The sequence below is a fragment of the Gymnodraco acuticeps genome, unplaced genomic scaffold (assembly GCF_902827175.1).
Source record: "Gymnodraco acuticeps unplaced genomic scaffold, fGymAcu1.1, whole genome shotgun sequence".
NCBI classification, from domain to species: domain Eukaryota; kingdom Metazoa; phylum Chordata; class Actinopteri; order Perciformes; family Bathydraconidae; genus Gymnodraco; species Gymnodraco acuticeps.
The window spans coordinates 584,835-606,310 of NW_022991085.1; the positions used below are offsets into that span (position 1 = coordinate 584,835).

The following is a 21,476-nucleotide window of genomic DNA, read 5'->3' on the forward strand; positions in this document are numbered from 1 at the left end:
CATGTTACTCAAGTACTGTATTTAAGTTCAATTTTGAGGTACTTATACTTGACTTGAGTATTTAAATTATTTGCTACTTTGTACTTCTACCCCACTACAATTCAAAGGTAAATTGTACTTTTACTCCACTACATTTATGTAGTACCTTTAGTTACTTTTCAAATCAGTAAATATGATCAAGACTTTGGTTACACCTGGATTAAATTCACACTCTACCCTGCAGTAAATGAAGTCATTAACATGTGTTCCATCTTTACCAGCTTGATAAACACATTAATGTCAAAACATATAATAGGCTATATGATTGTGAAATGGGCTAAACTACATAATGAGTAGTTTTACTTTTGGTACTTTAAGTACATTTGGATGCTAATACTTTTGTTCTTTTCCTTAAGACACATTTTGAATGCAGGACTTTTACTTGTAACAGAGTATTCCTACATTCTGGTACTTCTACTTTTACTTAAGTACAATATTTGAGTACTTCTACCACCTCTAATTTGTAAATTGTGTCATCTTTGTATTTATTTTTATTTTTATGCATGCTTCTTAGTTCATATTAAGCTGTCTTTGGCTCTTTTCTCACTGTAACAAATGCACATCCCCTAAACTATATATAAAAGTACAGCACTTGAGTAGATGTACTTAGTTACATTCCACCACTGGATACAAGGAATTAGAGGATTTGGGCAAACAGTCGAATGGTGAAAGTGGACAAGGCAAAACCTTGATTTGATCCCCTCACAGGAATAGGTCTGATAAGAGGCTGGAGGCTAACAACCGTTACCTCCATAAGATGGCAGTAATGCAGCGGTCCACTGCCGTAACATCGCAGAGAAGAAGAGCAAACAACACTACCATAAGCTAGCCATAACGACGAGTTGCTAACCGATTTTAGAGACTTGAAAAGACATACTAGAGCAAAGTAACCCTGAGGAGCTCCACGGTCACCGCGGCCGGCGGGTCATGCAGCTCTCTGAAAGGTAATGAGCCGCAAAGCCCCGGGGTCTCGGCTCAGCGGCGCTGCCCACAGACTGCAGCCACACTGGAGTGACTGGCAGCCCAGGTTGGTGCTCACCTCCGGAGGAAGCTAGCTACAATACAGCGGGGACCTTATGGGCCTATGCTGTGTTGCTCAATTGAGTAATGGGATGGAAATACTGGGTGTCTCTGGGCTAAAGCATTAAAGGCTCACCGTTGTCTAAATGTCTGTTTAACCTCTGTATTGTCACAATAGCACAACACGCTGCAAGCTGTTGAGCCCGGCGCTAAAGCTAGCTTAGCATTGATTAGCTACATGCTGCTAACTCACTTAATTGACATAATTGACATGTTGGCAAAAATGAAGTCTCATATACCGCAATGATAACCCAATATTAATTTATGAATCAACCTCAAGGTGATACTTATTCTTAATGAGCTGTGTTAGTGTAGCTAGTTAGCATCATCACGATACTGTTGGCGCTGGCTAACCCTTAGCCAGGGAAAACGCCACCCTAATGCAATGTTATCAACTTCCTTCAGAACTTCCGGATATATGTATACACGGTGTAATTAAAACTGCTCCGTCAGCCTTTAAGCTGACAATAAATGACTGGTTGAAGCATTAGGCTTCTGAGTTAGCATCACATGTGTAAACGTGCCTCACGACATCTGTAACATCATGTGTTTTTAGCGGGGTGACTGCAGCAGGGGCCCCTGTCGCTCATTGGCCCTCAATGCCCCATGTTCACTTTATGACTACTATTAGTGTGTCTAAATTGAATTAATTACACATTTCTTTGGCCCAAATTCTTGTTTTCCTGCATCGTTACCAAATCTGGGGCCCCATTGACACATAGGCTATTGGGAAAGATCTATTGATATGACCTAGGTGTTTTGAGATTACATTGTGCTTACAGTGCACACATTCTCAAACAATTTATAGTGGAACTAAAGTTTCACAAATTATTACCTAAAGAACTGCATAATGCAGATACAGGCAACATAAATCATTTTTACCCGGGCCCCGTATAAACCTTGCATTTGTAAAAAGTTTTGACCAAGGGCCTAAACCTTAGGACCACTGTTTAACACAATGCCAGAACTTGTGGTTAGATGCATAATTGTAACCGTAATACCAACAAGCAGCTACTGTGCGCCACATGCATTGTTTACTCTTGGTACTTGAACATTTGGTTACACAATTATGAGGTCCAATTCAATCCAACTTTATTTATATAGCACTTTAAAACTTTCAGACCAAAGTGCTGTACAGAGAGATAAGCTCACACAACATCAAATAAATACATTTAAAATAAAAGATACAAACACAAAACAAACCAGAATAAACGTAATAATTAAAATAAAAAAAAACAGCCATATAATAAATACAATAGACCACTGAAAGCAAATAAAAGCAAGAGCACGTGTTCAATAGATTTGTGTTGGGTCGTTTTTTACTGGAACAATATAAGCTAAGACGTTTGATGCCATATGGTTGCTTTTATGATTTGTTGGGAGATAAGTGTTTCCTGTTTTGACTTTTGGACGCTGAATGTTTACGCTTTCTGATACTGTAGCCGTTTGTCAGGCAAACAAAACAAAACATCAGTAATTTGCTGAATTTATAAAACAGAAACATGCCATTTTATAGTTGAGATTTCCCTGCTGTGTAGTTTAGATTCTATCAGTTCTAATGACTTCAGTCACAATCCACTGAGGATGTGGCATCGGCTGCTTTCACTTTCAGTTCAGTGAGCAGAGGCAGTGATCAGAGGCAGTGAGCAGAGGCAGTGAGCAGGCAGTGAGCAGAGGCAGTGATCAGAGGCAGTGATCAGAGGCAGTGAGCAGAGGCAATGATCAGAGGCAGTGAGCAGAGGCAGTGATCAGAGGCAGTGATCAGAGGCAGTGAGCAGGCAGTGATCAGAGGCAGTGATCAGAGGCAGTGATCAGGCAGTGATCAGAGGCAGTGAGCAGGCAGTGAGCAGGCAGTGATCAGAGGCAGTGATCAGAGGCAGTGATCAGGCAGTGATCAGAGGCAGTGATCAGAGGCAGTGATCAGGCAGTGAGCAGAGGCAGTGATCAGGCAGTGAGCAGAGGCAGTGAGCAGAGGCAGTGATCAGGCAGTGAGCAGAGGCAGTGATCAGGCAGTGATCAGGCAGTGATCAGAGGCAGTGATCAGAGGCAGTGATCAGAGGCAGTGATCAGGCAGTGATCAGAGGCAGTGAGCAGAGGCAGTGAGCAGAGGCAGTGATCAGGCAGTGATCAGAGGCAGTGATCAGAGGCAGTGATCAGAGGCAGTGATCAGAGGCAGTGATCAGAGGCAGTGATCAGGCAGTGATCAGGCAGTGATCAGGCAGTGATCAGGCAGTGATCAGAGGCAGTGAGCAGAGGCAGTGATCAGAGGCAGTGAGCAGAGGCAGTGATCAGAGGCAGTGAGCAGAGGCAGTGATCAGAGGCAGTGAGCAGGCAGTGATCAGGCAGTGATCAGGCAGTGATCAGAGGCAGTGATCAGAGGCAGTGATCAGGCAGTGATCAGAGGCAGTGATCAGAGGCAGTGATCAGGCAGTGAGTAGAGGCAGTGATCAGAGGCAGTGATCAGGCAGTGATCAGAGGCAGTGATCAGGCAGTGATCAGAGGCAGTGAGCAGGCAGTGATCAGGCAGTGATCAGGCAGTGATCAGAGGCAGTGATCAGAGGCAGTGATCAGGCAGTGATCAGGCAGTGATCAGAGGCAGTGATCAGAGGCAGTGATCAGAGGCAGTGATCAGAGGCAGTGATCAGGCAGTGAGTAGAGGCAGTGATCAGAGGCAGTGATCAGAGGCAGTGATCAGAGGCAGTGATCAGAGGCAGTGATCAGGCAGTGAGTAGAGGCAGTGATCAGAGGCAGTGATCAGGCAGTGAGCAGGCAGTGATCAGAGGCAGTGATCAGGCAGTGATCAGAGGCAGTGAGCAGAGGCAGTGATCAGAGGCAGTGATCAGAGGCAGTGATCAGGCAGTGATCAGAGGCAGTGATCAGGCAGTGATCAGGCAGTGATCAGGCAGTGATCAGAGGCAGTGATCAGAGGCAGTGAGCAGAGGCAGTGATCAGAGGCAGTGAGCAGAGGCAGTGATCAGAGGCAGTGAGCAGAGGCAGTGATCAGAGGCAGTGAGCAGGCAGTGATCAGGCAGTGATCAGAGGCAGTGATCAGAGGCAGTGATCAGGCAGTGATCAGAGGCAGTGATCAGAGGCAGTGATCAGGCAGTGAGTAGAGGCAGGTGATCAGAGGCAGTGATCAGGCAGTGATCAGAGGCAGTGATCAGGCAGTGATCAGAGGCAGTGAGCAGGCAGTGATCAGGCAGTGATCAGGCAGTGATCAGAGGCAGTGATCAGGCAGTGATCAGGCAGTGATCAGAGGCAGTGATCAGGCAGTGATCAGAGGCAGTGATCAGAGGCAGTGATCAGGCAGTGATCAGAGGCAGTGATCAGAGGCAGTGATCAGGCAGTGAGTAGAGGCAGTGATCAGAGGCAGTGATCAGGCAGTGATCAGAGGCAGTGATCAGGCAGTGATCAGAGGCAGTGATCAGGCAGTGATCAGAGGCAGTGAGCAGGCAGTGATCAGGCAGTGATCAGGCAGTGATCAGAGGCAGTGATCAGAGGCAGTGATCAGGCAGTGATCAGAGGCAGTGATCAGAGGCAGTGATCAGAGGCAGTGATCAGGCAGTGAGTAGAGGCAGTGATCAGAGGCAGTGATCAGAGGCAGTGATCAGAGGCAGTGATCAGAGGCAGTGATCAGAGGCAGTGATCAGGCAGTGAGTAGAGGCAGTGATCAGAGGCAGTGATCAGGCAGTGAGCAGGCAGTGATCAGAGGCAGTGATCAGGCAGTGATCAGAGGCAGTGATCAGAGGCAGTGATCAGAGGCAGTGATCAGAGGCAGTGATCAGAGGCAGTGATCAGAGGCAGTGATCAGAGGCAGTGAGCAGGCAGTGATCAGAGGCAGTGAGCAGGCAGTGATCAGGCAGTGAGCAGGCAGTGATCAGAGGCAGTGAGCAGGCAGTGATCAGAGGCAGTGAGCAGGCAGTGATCAGAGGCAGTGATCAGGCAGTGATCAGAGGCAGTGAGCAGAGGCAGTGAGCAGGCAGTGATCAGGCAGTGAGCAGGCAGTGATCAGAGGCAGTGAGCAGGCAGTGATCAGAGGCAGTGATCAGAGGCAGTGAGCAGGCAGTGAGCAGAGGCAGTGATCAGGCAGTGATCAGGCAGTGATCAGGCAGTGATCAGGCAGTGAGCAGGCAGTGATCAGAGGCAGTGAGCAGGCAGTGATCAGAGGCAGTGATCAGAGGCAGTGATCAGGCAGTGATCAGAGGCAGTGATCAGGCAGTGATCAGAGGCAGTGAGCAGGCAGTGAGCAGGCAGTGATCAGAGGCAGTGATCAGGCAGTGATCAGAGGCAGTGAGCAGGCAGTGATCAGAGGCAGTGATCAGAGGCAGTGAGCAGGCAGTGATCAGGCAGTGAGCAGGCAGTGATCAGAGGCAGTGATCAGAGGCAGTGAGCAGGCAGTGATCAGGCAGTGAGCAGGCAGTGATCAGAGGCAGTGATCAGAGGCAGTGATCAGGCAGTGAGCAGGCAGTGATCAGAGGCAGTGATCAGAGGCAGTGATCAGAGGCAGTGAGCAGGCAGTGATCAGAGGCAGTGAGCAGGCAGTGATCAGAGGCAGTGATCAGAGGCAGTGAGCAGGCAGTGATCAGGCAGTGAGCAGGCAGTGATCAGAGGCAGTGATCAGAGGCAGTGAGCAGGCAGTGATCAGAGGCAGTGAGCAGGCAGTGATCAGAGGCAGTGATCAGAGGCAGTGAGCAGGCAGTGATCAGAGGCAGTGAGCAGAGGCAGTGATCAGAGGCAGTGATCAGAGGCAGTGATCAGAGGCAGTGATCAGAGGCAGTGATCAGAGGCAGTGAGCAGGCAGTGAGCAGAGGCAGTGATCAGAGGCAGTGAGCAGGCAGTGATCAGAGGCAGTGAGCAGGCAGTGATCAGAGGCAGTGATCAGAGGCAGTGATCAGAGGCAGTGATCAGAGGCAGTGATCAGAGGCAGTGAGCAGGCAGTGAGCAGAGGCAGTGATCAGAGGCAGTGAGCAGGCAGTGATCAGAGGCAGTGATCAGAGGCAGTGATCAGAGGCAGTGAGCAGGCAGGAACAACCACATTTTCTAGAAAATATTCACAAAACATTTGAACGAGTGATGTGGGAAAACCTTGTTTAGGAAGATGTAGCGTCTTATATGAAATTGGGTTTTTCTCAGATTCTGTTTAATTTCTTTCCAGATAAGCATATTTGTCATCAGAAAAAAGTGTTACAGTAATGGTAGGGAATACCCTCATACTGAACTGTACGGACTTCCAGAAAACTATGACTGGGTGAAAACCCTTTGATAAATAATAATTTAAAAGCTGTGCACCAGTACAATGTTCTAATGAGTAATGGCTCCTCTGTTGGTAGTATTGCAGCAGAATGCTTATTTTCCAGTGCTTTAAGGAAACTGTTAGTTACAGCGCTGCAGAGCGCGATGGTGTGAAAAGGGGACTTTCACTTCGAATACAGGCAGAAGACTTTAACATGCCAGTGTTTCCCCTAGGATGGAGTCATAGCAGCGGTGCTAAGGCACGCGGGCCCAGCAAAATGTAGTGCGTGCGAAGTGCGCCCAGCCAATATGTTTCTATGTGTCTGCCAGCACAAGAAAGGCTCTTGAGGCTCTACAGGTGTATTTAGCTAAATCACCTTTATTGAACATACAGTAACACAAATAATACACATCCTCAAACAATCAAAATAAAATGTATGCAATTTAATTATTTTAACCTGCTTTATTTGGGGGGTTCCTCACCTCCTCTAGGGGGTCCGGGGGCATGCTCCCCCGGGAAGATGATTTTTTAAATGTTGAAGTTAAATGCATCAATCTGGTGCACTTTCAGGGTGTCCGCGGGGTCTTAAAAAGTATTAAAAGTTGATAAATCAATTTAGCGAAAATTAAGGCTATTAAAAAGTATTAAACAGCATTTTCCAAGGTATTAAGAAGGTCCACAGCTACGACAACATGAAACACCCTTTAATTTACTGAAACAACATGTCGGGAAACCCCCTCAAGGTGGCCCCATGCATAGCGTGCCATAAAATGCTGCTTCTTATTTTAAGTTTCGTTGCCTTGCTCCGCTCTGTGGGGGGGGGGGGGGGTTTATCTGCTGGTGGACTACCTGAGAGATATACAGCAGGAGAACACGCCGTCCACCGCGGAGAATAAACAGAAGGACAACCATGACAATCATGCTCCGAGGTCTTCTTCGCTGCTTTTGGTGTATTTTGTGGCGGCAGCAGCGCCACTTACAGGCCTGGCATATGTACCACAGCGTTTCCAGCCTTTCCAGCGGTCTAGTGTGAACGGACACGTTAATGAATTGAATGCGTGTGAGCTAGTGCTGGGGGGAAACGATTATTTTGAAAACGATTAATCGGGCGATTATTTGATCGATTAGTCGACTAATCGAACGATTATTTTTCTGTTGTTCAATTCATAAAAAACGTAATGTAAAAAAAAAATGTTTCACGATACTGTGTCTCAGGGGATCTTAATATTTAAGAACCTATTAATGTGTTATACCAGATTAACGGAAATAATCTCAGCTAATTGACGATACAAACCATGTTTACCAAAACAAAACACAAGTCTCATAAGAAGCATCTAAATGACCCCTGAGCGAAAAATGCTAACGGACATTGGCACAGAACTCAAGATAAAAGTACCCTTATTACTTATCGTAGCTGCACATACAATATATTCGATTAAAGCTGAGACTCCACAGATTATGTAGGTATATAGTATCATCACTGAGTGATCCGGACTCGCGACAGGGGAAGCAAATACAGTCATCACAACACGTACCTTCACAGAGCTTCTAGGGAGATCGTCTCACCACCGTAGCTGTCAATCTGATCAAAAGACGTGTTCAATGGCATTCAAATGAGAAAAAACGCGGCTGAATTGGTTAATCCATAGGTTTTTAACGTCTATGTATAAAAAAAAGATTGAATTTATAATCCATAATTCCATTTTTATGTAAAAATCGGAGAGCAAATGCTAGCTGCTAATGGTAGCCACCACAGCTAGCTGCTGCTTCTGCTAGGCTATGCAGCAGTCTCAGTGAGATATAAATATATAAATATCTTTGCGTTTTGGACTAACTTTAAAATATTCCCATGCTTTTGAAGACCTAGGGCGAGATGTTTTCGTTTGGGGGCTTCGTGCGCAATCCTGTGAGGAGGAGGTGGTAGCCGTTTCAGTCTCCATTGTGTTTGAAGTGCGATTGCGAACTGCTTGTTGCTTTGGGTGACCCACGTGTGTGTAGCGACGCGTCGACGCGGAAATATGTCGTCGACGATATTTTGAAGTCGACGCGTCGCTACAGCACTAGTGTGAGCGGAAGACTTTTTTGCGTTTGCGTATGCGTTTTACTGTATGCGTCCTCGTGGGGCCGGGGTCTAAGCCAAACTATATCCGGTCACAGAGATCTGCTATTTTAAAGTAAGGTCAACACATATCGACCCTAAATATAGTCTATATTAAGAACGAGAAAAGTCTTAACATATATATCGTTTTTTGTAAACATATGACAAATGTGTGAGGGTGATGACGTCAGAGCATCGTCCTATGTGCCGGGCTTAGCCCCGGACAGCCCCAGCCCAATTTAACCCCTGGGTATTTGTGAGGAAGCTCCTATATGGCATTACCCCGCTGAAGCTCACCAAAGTTTAATATATTTCATAGTTCAAAGTTTTGTCAATTGTTTTGTTTATTGGTCAAATACTGGTTTCTAATGGTTTCTGAGGAGTTTTACTGGAATGAAAGAGCACAGAGTACAGAAGCAACAATGCAGCATACTGCATTAAACCTGACCTTCACAGAGAGGTTGAAGTTCATGTGGAGAGGAGGCTTCAGTAGTCTGTCTGCACTCTGTTTAGTTGTGCTATCTTACAATCAATATAGTAAATGTGAGGTAAAGTGTGTCGCCAATGTAAACGGTTAGAACTCGAAGTTGCGATGAGGTCTTAAAATGTATGGAAAGGGTCTTAAAAAAGGTCTTAAAAGGTATTAAATTTGACTTCAGGATTCCTGCATATACCCTGACTTTGAGCACAACATGAATGTATGGATAGTAGGGGTGTAACGGTTCACAAACATTTCGGTTCGGTACGTACCTCGGTTTTTTGGTCACGGTTCGGTTCGGTACGTTTTCGGTACAGCAGAATTTTTTTTCACAAAACAAAACATATATATATATTTTTTTATTATTATTATTAAACTGAATAATGTATTCACTCAAATAAATACAAAATATAATAAAATAAACATTAAGGTGCAGCATTTCGATGAACTGAAATAATCTGTATTTGAACTTTACTGTACTAGTACTCACAAAACATAAACTATTAGTTTTGGGTTTTTAATTATTATTAAACTGTGAATATTCACTCAAATAAATACAAAATATAATAAAATGAACATTAAGGTGCAGCATTTCGATGAACTGAAATAATCTGTATTTGAACTGTAGCCTACTGTACTAGCACCTAAGCAGCCTGTTTGACATTATGACTTGCTTGTCATTGTATTTTCATGTTTTTTTAAAGAAAAATGAACTTGTCCACATTGCTTGCCGAAAGGGCAGATCTGCTGGCACTAACAATGTCTCCTGATGTGGAGAAAACCCTCTCGCTAGGGACAGAGGTAGCAGATACAGCCAGGTAGCGCTTTGCTAACATGGCAACATAAGGATATTTGGTGTTTGTAATAGCTTTGGCTCGGTCTGATCTTTCTGCGAGTGGTGGAGGCTTAAATGCTAGTGGGAGTTGGGTTTGCACTTCAGTCTTTTTTCTTTTGGTACCGGTGATATTCACGTTCGGGTGATGCCTTTTCAAGAGTGTGCAAGCTTGATGTATTGCCAGCCGCGTAACCAATTTTAGTTGAACAATGCCGACAAACAGCTTTGGTTCAGTCCACCTGTCTTTGTCCGTCATCCTTGTACGTAACTGCGAAACCAAAATGTTCCCAAACCGGAGACTTCAATGATGCTGGAGGATTTTCGAGCTCAACTTTATCTGCGTTCGCCATTAATTTTTGACAGTTCCTCAAATTACTGACTACATTTGAACGCATCCCTCTGACCAGCTCTCATAGTATGCCTCTCATCCAATGAAATGATTTGCTCGCTCTATGACGCGTTGAACCCAATGTGAGCAAATTCCTCTGAATGCTGCGACGCAGCACCTGAGATTACTTCCAAAAAGTTATTCACGTTCTCAATTTTTTACGTTTAACGTTATATTCGTTCGGTACACTTCGGTACACACCTGTACCGAACCGAAGGGCCCGTACCGAATAATTTCGGTACGGTTACGTGTACCGTTACACCCCTAATGGATACGGCTCTCAACACTCAGATGAAAGGGAGCTGTATACTTTTCAATACTCCAAACATCTAGTTAGCATTCTTTCTTTTTATTTATGCATATTTACTAATCACTCCCCTTTTTAAACTTTTTTTTTTTTACTGTCCTATAGTACACATTGGAATGATTTCTTACTTTATTTTTTACAACTATATTAAATAGGTGGGCTTTCTCTGTTTCGCTCGCACACAGAGGCTGTGTGCTCCTCCGTGGCGATGACGCGAGCGCCGTGTATTATATAAAAAAATAAATATAATATATATATGTATATATATATATATATATATATATATATATATATATATATATATATATATATATATATATATATATATATATATATATATGGTACCTGCCTGGCGCCCCTTAGCTTGTAAATCCAGAATGTATTCTGAATGAAGTTATGGAGATCTGAAATCAGTATTGGTAAGGTGTTTGTAAAATTCTCAGATTCCTCCCCTATTCAGTTGTGGAGTAAGTCATTACAAAAATTGATTAGATGATGACCTAGCAGTGAAATCCTTTGTGAAGCCATGCCAGTACTTCAGTGACAGGGTTTCTCTTTCTCATCTCTCTTTGTGTTCAGAGTTGAAAGTGTGTCATCCAGCCAGGACGGAGTGAAGTCCAGAGAGCTCGGTTCAGCAGCGGTGTATGACGTGTTGCCCCCCAGCTGCCCCGACCAGCCCGCCGTGCCCAGCGATGCCTACGCTCCTGCAGAGGCATACCAGGACGAGGGTGAGGCCTGAGTTCAATATCCTTCTAACCTTGTTTTTCTTTTTTAGCTTCCTATGTAATAAACAGTTCTAACCCCCTTGTTTCCCTCAGATGGATATGAAGCTGGTCCGGGTGTCTGTGATACTACATTTGGTTGGAAGTCGGTGGGGCAAGAGTTGAGGCCCAATGACGTGACTACAGATTTGACTCCGTTTCAGCATGGAAACCGTGCTTTAGCTTCAAAGGACATGAGGAAATCGCAGGGTAAGCTCTCTGACAGATCGATGCTCTAACATATGATTCAGTGATAAGGGCTGCAGATGGCCTAAGATATGTTCATCTACTCCTGCATATTGAGGCTAATCTTACTGAAAGACTGCAGTTATTTTATTTTATTTTGACCGTTTGTGCTGCAGCTTTCTATCAAGCTAAAACAAATGTACCACAGTAACCCTAACCCTGTAAATCTCAAATTGCCAACATATGTAAAATCTGTGATGTACCGATGCACCATACGTCAGCATCAGCTCGTTCAAGCTTCATTTGTCTCATCTGCACATGGGCAAATAAGGTGACATGCACCAATGGCACTGGAAGATGTTTATATGTCTAGCAGTGCCATGTGACTGCTAATAAACTATTTTTTTTTTTTTTTAAATTAATGACCGATAGGGGTGTAACGGTATATGTATCCGTACCGAAAATATTCGGTATGAGCCCTTCGGGTCGGGGACACTCATTTGAAAAGGCATCACGTGAATATCACCGGTACCTAAAGAAAAAAGACTGAAGCGCAAACCCAACTCTCACTAGCATGTAAGCCTCCACCACTCGAACAAGTTCAGACCGAGCCAAAGCTATTACAAACACCAAATATCCTTATGTTGCCATGTTAGCAAAGCGCTACCTGGCTGTATCTGCTACCTCTGTCCCTAGAGAGAGGGTGTTCTCCACTGCAGGAGACATTGTTAGTGCCAGCAGATCTGCCCTTTCGGCAAGCAATGTGGACAAGTTCATCTTTCTTTAAAAAAACATGAAAATACAATGACAAGCAAGTCCTAATGTCAAACAGGCTGCTTAGGTGAGTACTAGTACAGATCATTTCAGTTCATCGAAATGCTGCACCTTAATGTTTATTTTATTACATTTTGTATTTATTTGAGTGAATATTCACAGTTTAATAATAATTAAAAACCCAAAACTAATAGTTTATATTTTGTGACTACTAGTACAGTAAAGTTCAAATACAGATTATTTCAGTTCATCGAAATGCTGCACCTTAATGTTCATTTGTATTATATTTTGTATTTATTTGAGTGAATACATTATTCACAGTTGAATAATAATTAAAAAATATATATGTTTTGTGACAATATTTTCTGCTGTACCGAAAACGTATCGAACCGTGACCTAAAAACCGAGGTACGTACCGAACCGAAATGATTGTGAACCGTGACCGACAATATCTCAAGTTGGTCTTTAATTTTGAAGGATTAGAACAATGACTGAGGGGGATCAAATGTAACTTGATTGGCCTCCGCTGACTTCATGTGTGTTGACCTGAAAGGTGAGCGCTCAGTCTCCGTTCATCTTTATTCTCCATTTACCTAAAATTCACAAACTAAAAGATTCTTCTGTATATTTATTAGGCCATTAAGTTTTCTTATTTTAATAAATGGGTATTAAAGGTAAGTTTGAGAAACCGGCTCGAGATACACTTTTTGTTATATTCCATGGAATGTTCTTAACATCCCGATAGCAATGAATATTGAAAGTGCTTTGACAAAAAATCCATAAAAAAATGTCATCTGTGGAAGCCGTGGTACTGTAAAAAGCACGACCAATCGTCTGAGCCGGCCCGGCTAAAATGACTGGATGGCCGACCTGCCTGTCAGCCGTCCATCTGTGCACAAACTTATCTCGTGCCCTCATTGGTCATGTGCGCGTTTGTGTGTGTTGGAGGAGGGGCTCTGTAAGGAAGTAGCAGATTTTTTCCGGCTGTGTATTTTCAAATTCCAGTGCACTCGAGCTGGTTTCTCCAAAATTACCTACCCCACCTTTAATAGACTGATCGACAAAAAAAAGTCACCACTGACGGTTGATACTTTAAAAGGGACCTATCATGCAAAATGCACTTTTGTACGTCTTTTATACATGAATATGTGTCCCCGGTGTGTCAGGGAACTCACCAAGTGTCAGAAAACCCAACCCTCTCTCTTTTCCTCCATACCCAAATCTCTAAAAACGGGGCTGCAACGGATCTGATACAGACTGATACAGATTTGAAAATTCTCTGACGTCAGAAACGAGGAGCTCCGCCTATATGGCCAACTGTCCACCTATCAGGGGAATGAGAGGTTGGGCCACAGCCGGCCATTGCTGCTCGAAAGCGCTGGAGACGCTGTAGTTCATATGCCAGGCCTGTAAGTGGCGCTGCAGTCTGCCACAAAAGCAGTGAAGAAGACTTCCCGCGCATGGTTGCCATGGTTGCCCTTCTGTTTATTCTGCGCTGTGGCTCTTTTTCTCCCTCCCCGAGGCAAGCGTTTGCTCCTGCTACTGTAATTCAATGCAATCCCTCCCCGTTGAGGCAAGCACTGTAATTCTCTCCGGTTTAGAAAATTAGAAAAGTGCCGGTCAAAGGTCTTCTTTGTTATTTATTGAGCTTTAAAACAAATGAATAATGACTCTATATAATCATATAAGAATAAAACACGGAGGACGGAGATCTCTTTTCCTTCCCCTCTTCTGACAGCCTAGCAGCTGATCTCAGAGCACGCTCCCCTCTCCTGCAGGGGGGCGTGGTCAGCTGCAGCTCATTTGCATTAAAGCTACGTCACAGAATCAGCCCCTACAAAAACAGGCCTGGAAAGCGCAAATAGAGCGAAATGAGGCATGGCTAAAATGCATGATCTGTTTGGTATTTTGAAAAAAAACCTATATTTATATACTTTATATAGGTATGGCCCTACAATATATTGTTCAAATATAGCATGATGGGTCCACTTTAAATCTTCTCAATGAGAAGGCAAAAGTTAATTTCAGGAATTTGTACAAAGTAAGTGTGATGTGTTTCACTGGCACAAAAAGGGAATTAACTGCAAAGAAAAATAGAGTAAGCCAAATTGTAAAACTTAAAAAAACACTATCTGCTATGAAATTTGCAATCTGTGCAATCCTAATAAAAATCCAAGTTAACAATCAAGGCCACATTAATTCAATTCAATTGAAGTTTATTTATATAGCCCAAAATCACAAATCCTATTTGTCTCAGAGGCAGGGCCGGACTGGGACAATAAGTCAGGCCGGGAATTATACACCCAGCCAGGCCACTACCAGTTTTCTTTTGTGCCATTTTCCTGGATTTATTTGTCAATATTTACAGCGTTGCTGCCCATAGTGATAGCCCTAAACTTTAAATCTACTACCCCAGAATAAACATATGGACATGGGTTACTATTTAAAAAAAAAGTGCAAATCTATTTTGGAACCTATCCATGTGAACATATTTTAAGTGGAGGTGGACCTCAAATCCTCTAGGGGGGGTCCGGGGGCATATTCCCCCAGTAAGATATATATTTTTAAATGTTGGACTTATCAATCTGGTGCACTTTGAGGGGGAAATAAAAGAGACTACACCCATATGAAACAGAACTGTATACATTTAAATAATCATAAAATCATAAGTACATGGCCATAACCAATAACATACCATATCCAATATGAAAAAACATTGAAACTTGTTTATGTATTTGTTTTTGGTTAATTTATAGTTGTGAGTGTGTCTGTGCTCCTGAACCAGCCTCACCTGTCTCCCTCGTCTGCCCCTGCTCCTCTTTGAGGCACCAGCAAAGACTAGTTTTAGCTCTCAACAAGTTTTTAAAGTTTATCTTACCTTTTTTCACCGAGTTAAACATTTTTTATTTTTTATTCTTGCATATTTTACTAATCACTCCCCCTTCAAATGGAAATATGTGTTTACATAAATGGTGACCAAACCATTTGAGACCCACTGAGAACTTAGACTAAGTTAACTATCTAAAAACTCAAGAGTCCTTTACCTCACTTGAGCTGTAGTTATCAGTCTCTCAGTCTGACAGCAGAGGACTCTCCTCCACCTTGTTGACAGCTTATTATATCCGTTAGCGCAGCTAGCTAGCACCAGATGCTAACAACAACAATACACGTAACCGGTGCGCGCGCTTTCTCTCTCTCTCTCGCTCGCGCCACACATACACACCCTCCCGAGCTTGAATTACACACAGAGACCAATCGAGGGCATTAGTGTATGATCTGTATGAAAGTGGCCATGTCGGCAGGCCACATCATGTAGACAGCCAGTCACCCTCTGTGAGGCAGAGTCAGACCCACATTTTCACAGCGTTGCGTTCACAATACATACATAAAAAATAAAAAATCCTCAGGCCAGCAGGCCACTTAACAGGCCAGGCCCTCGGGAAACCTCCCGGTCCTCCCGATGGCCAGTCCGGGCCAGCTCAGAGGGCTTCACAAGTCAACAAACACAATTGACAATGTAAAAACAACAAACGTATCTTACAAGATCAATGTGAAAATACCAATTTAAAAAGGAACATAACACGATGACACAAATACAGTTAGAGTACAATAAATACAATTCCATAAACCAAGGGTCCATGAGGATGTATAAAAGGGGGTTTAAAACCAGTCTTAACTGTACGCTGTACTGAAAAGGAAAGTCTTTAACCTACTCTTAAATGTGTGGACACTGTCTGCCTCCCTAATCGTCACTGGAAGTTGATTCCAGAGGACAGGGGCTTGGTAGCCGAAAGCTCTAGCACCTGACCTTTTTTTGTGGACTCTGGGAACCACCAACAGACCTGCACTCTGGAATCTTAATGCCCTAGAGGGGCAATAGGAGATTAAAAGATCCTGTAGGTAGGATGGTCCCTGACCATTTAGCGCTTTGTATGTTAGTACAAGTATTTTAAAATCAATCCTGGATTTAACTGGTAGCCAGTGCAATGCTGCTAAAACAGGAGTGATGCGGTCCATCTTCTTTGTTCCTGTTAAAACCCGTGCTGCAGCATTTTGTATGAATTGAAGGGTCTTTAATGATGAATTTGGACAGCCTGATAAAAGGGAATTGCAATAATCCAGCCTGGAGGTGATAAAAGCATGGATTAGTGTTTCTGCATTGTTGTGATTTAGGATGTGCCTGATTTTTGCAATATTCCGTAGATGGAAGTAGGCAGTCCTTGAAATGTCAAAAATAACACCAAGATTTTTTACCGTGGTGCTCGAGGTCATGGACATTAGAATTTACTCATGAGAAATGAGCAATATCCGGTGTAGTTACTTTGTGTTTTTTAGTTCATTATATTATGTCACTTTGTTAGACGCGTTTACCCAAAGCGTCTCCATACTGTGGGCAGTCCCCACAGGAGCTGCAGTATTTGGGGTGAGGTGTCTGCCCAGGGACACAGCCAAATGCTGACTGCAGCGGGGATTGAACCATATCTGAAGATCAGTGCACTTGCATAGCCGATAACGATATCTTTGTATTTCCTTTAGCGATTATAATGATATTTCCTGATGTTAAGGTTCATGTGACAGAATAAAAATGAGGATGAACCTGCAGAGTTGTTGACATGCTGTGTTGTTGTTGTTGTTGCAGACAGAGGGATGACTATCTCAGAGGAGTCTCGGCTGGCCAACCTCCTGCGCAGAGTCTCCAGGGAGGACGACCGCGACCGCAGGCTGGCCACCCTCAAACAGCTGAAGGACCTGATCAGTCACAGTGAGAGCAAAGTGGTCAGTCCCCCCTCCTGCTAACATCAGATAAACAACCTCCAGTGAATACTGTTAAATTGTCATAAAACCCGGAAGGTTAGATGCCTTATGTGCTGTTTACACGAGAACGCAAACGGTTGTATCCGCTACTTTTCTCTTTCGTATAGCCTGTTCGTTTACATGAGGCCGTAACGGAAACGCGGAAACGGACCCCGCAAACGATAACGGGTCCCAAGGTGGATAGATCTGCAAACGGAACGCTACTGTCAGTAGCTACTTCTACGGCTACTGACCATGCTACAGATGTTAGTGCAAAATCTACAGCTCCTGACCTCTACCACAACCATCAGCAACAAGTGGACATGTAGAATTACATGAACTTCATGTTGCTAAATCCACCGCGGGGCATAAACAGAAGGGCAACCATGCTCGGGGGTCTTCTTCGCTAATTTTGGTGTATTTTGTGGCGGAAGTACAGCGCCACTTACAGGCCCGGCATATGTACTACAGCGTCTCCAGCGCTCCCGAGCGGTCTCGTGCGGAAGTACAGCGCCACTTACAGGCCTGGCATATGTACTACAGCGTCTCACGCGCTCCCGAGCGGCCTCGTGCGGAAGTACAGCGCCACTTACAGGCCCGGCATATGTACTACAGCGTCTCCAGCGCTCCCGAGCGGTCTCGTGCGGAAGTACAGCGCCACTTACAGGCCTGGCATATGTACTACAGCGTCTCACGCGCTCCCGAGCGGCCTCGTGCGGAAGTACAGCTACACTTACAGGCCCGGCATATGTACTACAGCGTCTCACGCACTCCCGAGCGGTCTCGTGCGGAAGTACAGCGCCACTTACAGGCCTGGCATATGTACTACAGCGTCTCACGCGCTCCCGAGCGGCCTCGTGCGGAAGTACAGCGCCACTTACAGGCCCGGCATATGTACTACAGCGTCTCCAGCGCTCCCGAGCGGTCTCGTGCGGAAGTACAGCGCCACTTACAGGCCTGGCATATGTACTACAGCGTCTCACGCGCTCCCGAGCGGCCTCGTGCGGAAGTACAGCTACACTTACAGGCCCGGCATATGTACTACAGCGTCTCACGCACTCCCGAGCGGCCTCGTGCGGAAGTACAGCTCCACTTACAGGCCCGGCATATGTACTACAGCGTCTCACGCGCTCCCGAGCGGCCTCGTGCGGAAGTACAGCTCCACTTACAGGCCCGGCATATGTACTACAGCGTCTCCAGCGCTCCCGAGCGGTCTCGTGTGGAAGTACAGCGCCACTTACAGGCCTGGCATATGTACTACAGCGTCTCACGCACTCCCGAGCGGCCTCGTGCGGAAGTACAGCTCCACTTACAGGCCCGGCATATGTACTACAGCGTCTCACGCACTCCGAGCGGCCTCGTGCGGAAGTACAGCTCCACTTACAGGCCCGGCATATGTACTACAGCGTCTCACGCACTCCGAGCGGCCTCGTGCGGAAGTACAGCTCCACTTACAGGCCCGGCATATGTACTACAGCGTCTCACGCACTCCCGAGCGGCCTCGTGCGGAAATACATGCTCCACTTACAGGCCCGGCATATGTACTACAGCGTCTCCAGCGCTCCCGAGCGGTCTCGTGTGAACGGAATACTTTTTTGATATCGTGTTCGTTTCGTATGCGTTGATGTTTGGGTGTAAATGGGGTCTTAAGCAAGATCTGTGCTGTGGTGAACACAAGCTTACAACTTTTAACATCTAGCATTTGTATATTTGCTTTCGAAATACACAAAGTGGCGTTAATAAGTGAAGTGTAAGTATCATAAACATTTGTTAGCCTCATATCTTATTTTCTGTAATATTCCAAAATCCCATTGCTCTTTCTGTTGGGGGAACCAGGGAGATGCTAACTTCTGTGTCGACCTACTCAAATATGTGGTCACTGCACCACACTGTAAACACTGTTTGGATTTATCTTCTGCAATCTCTCATTCGTCACATGGCATTTCCAATCATACTGTTTCACGCGAGTCCTCTTTTCCCTAAATCTATACAATGGAGCAGAAAAAGGTAGCATAGTTACTATGGCTGTGCATCTTCACTGGTCTCACGATTTGATTACGAATATCCTGTCACCGATTCGATATCACGATTCATAACAATGCATTGCATCCTCAATTTTTTATATTATTGCACATGACTTCTTTTTCATAAATTAATACATGCAGTAAGATACATATGAACCCCCTTTTTATTATTTAGAAAGTGCGTCAGAAATCAATAACATAAATGTCTTGACATTGAATTATAAACCATAATAAATAAATTGTATAGGTCTAGCCTATATCTGTGTGTGAAATTGTTCCATCTAGGCCTGTCACGATCATTAATTTTGTTGGACGATACATTTTCCTGGAAATTATTGCGATAAACGATAATATTGTCGGCACCGTTGTAAGACCATTTTAGACCACTGACATAATGATAATATATAATAATAATTCAAGTACATCCTTTCATTCCCTTATTGAACATTCAACATTGCAAATGAAATGTGAAATAATATTCAAATATATGAATAATATATATATATATATATATATATATATATATATAATAAATAAACAAATGTATTTAATTATAACATTTTTATTAAATCACACAAAACCAAAACAATAAATGAAATAGACTCAGGCTAGAAAACAGTCACTCTCTCTCTATCTATCTATATATATATAATATATATATATTAATGCTGTCAAAATTATTGCGTTAACGGCGGTAATACATTTTTTGAATTAATTGCGTTAAAATATTTAACGCATGTGCAGAATGGCCCGCCCCATACATCCCACCAGTGGCAGCGCCAGGGTATGGCTGGGGTAGGCTACACCCATACCAAGAAATGGCTTAGCCCCACCATGAATAATGATGTTAAAGTAAGCAAACATAAAGTCTGCCAACTCGCGCGGAGTAAATTGCACAGAGGGCAGTTAGTAAGATTGATTTCAGTAGCCACTTGTCTGGAAATACCGAAGACCAGAAACGGTTTTGAAAACTTTTGTCACGTAGTGATCGTCTTCTCAATAGAACATCTTTGATAATGTCTTCTGGCCAATCAGAATCAAGATAACGGCGTGGTGTTGTTGCAGGAAGTCCCGACGGAGAATACTTTTGCTGTAGTACAGGTAACACATAACTGGTACGCAGGTTATGTGCGTAATCTGAAATACGTACCGTCACTTGTGTCACAAAGCGCATTTGCGTACCGACGTACTTGTGAAGCTTTTCTAGAAGGCGGTTAGATCACCGGACGACAGAGTCTGTCTGCGTGTGCACAGTCAGGGCTGCTGTTAACGTCGGTCTGTACAACGAATTGTGCCAAAAAACTACGCCAACCGGCTGCGGAGGGAGACTCCCCCCCTTCACTGGAGAACTGCGCTAAAACAGCTGATCACAATGTTCACGCTCTGTGGTCACGAAGTACTCCCCCGTTGATAGAAATCAACACGTAATGAATTAAGACCCCACGGTTTGATGATTGATAGGTGTGTGGGCTTTCATTTTGACACGCAGACATTTTTTATAATGAACATGTATGTTAAATGGATATATCCGCCTTCTTCCAGTTATCTTTCCATTCCCACAACAATATACATAAAGAAATGGCATATTTTGGACATAGTTTGAATGGTGATTAATCATGATTAATGAATTTTTACTCGGAAAATGTTTCTTTATTACATAATAAATCTGATTTGTACAGCATTTTAGTAGGATAGCAGTATTTTAAAATGTCAAAAACAAAGTGACAGTAACAGACTGGAACAAGAAAACCAGTGTTTTTGTACTTATAGTACTACCAAACAATGTAGGCATTTTCTTTGTGCCACTGCATCTCACAAATAAACAAGGACATTTCATAATCAGACCCTGCAATAAAATAAATCAAGTTTCACTTTAGTTTTTCAAGTAACTCAACTCAAACTCACTAGTCACTCACTCAGCATCATCAGACAGGTTTTTAGGAATATGAGAATGTCCACATTTCCAGGTATTTATAAGCTGGGATGTTTGGGCATTTACAATATCCCCTGCTCTGGAAAAAACTCTCTCGCTTGGTACTGATGTTGCTGGGACAGCAGTGGTCGCGTTAACCGAATATTTTATTTATCAATGACGGAAAAATCTGAAAGCAGTCTGTCATTTTGACAGATTAGAACAAACTCGGAACAGCGCCAACGTTTCCCCGCAGCGAGGCTCTGGTGTTATGCCGTGGTATGCATGCCCTCCAAAAGGAAATTATATAGTTTCCAAACCGTACTTTGCCGTACAGATCAACACATGTCTGGGAGGTTTTGTGCGCTCCCGCGAGGTGCATGCACACACGGCATAATACCCCCCCCCCCTTGACAGTTCACGAGCGTGCTCTCTTGTGAACAGTTCAGACCCGACGGGTAATAAGGGATTATGACGGACATTTTACGATCCTGTCTGTCAAAATGACGGACAGCGAAAAAGTCTAACGCCACCTCAGTGGGACGGAGAGATATGCTTTGGCCATGG

General features: G+C 44.0%; 1 protein-coding gene across 1 annotated transcript in view; it reads left to right on the forward strand.

Moving 5' to 3' along the window:
* Positions 1-837: 837 nt before the first annotated feature.
* smg1 (SMG1 nonsense mediated mRNA decay associated PI3K related kinase) overlaps positions 838-21,476 on the forward strand; it is a 101,013-nt gene continuing 80,374 nt past the window's right edge. Inside the window, 4 exon segments of the mRNA XM_034236815.1 lie at positions 838-1,066; positions 11,038-11,186; positions 11,277-11,429; positions 16,819-16,955. Of these exon segments, the coding sequence (XP_034092706.1) occupies positions 987-1,066; positions 11,038-11,186; positions 11,277-11,429; positions 16,819-16,955 (519 nt within the window). The 5' untranslated portion in view covers positions 838-986.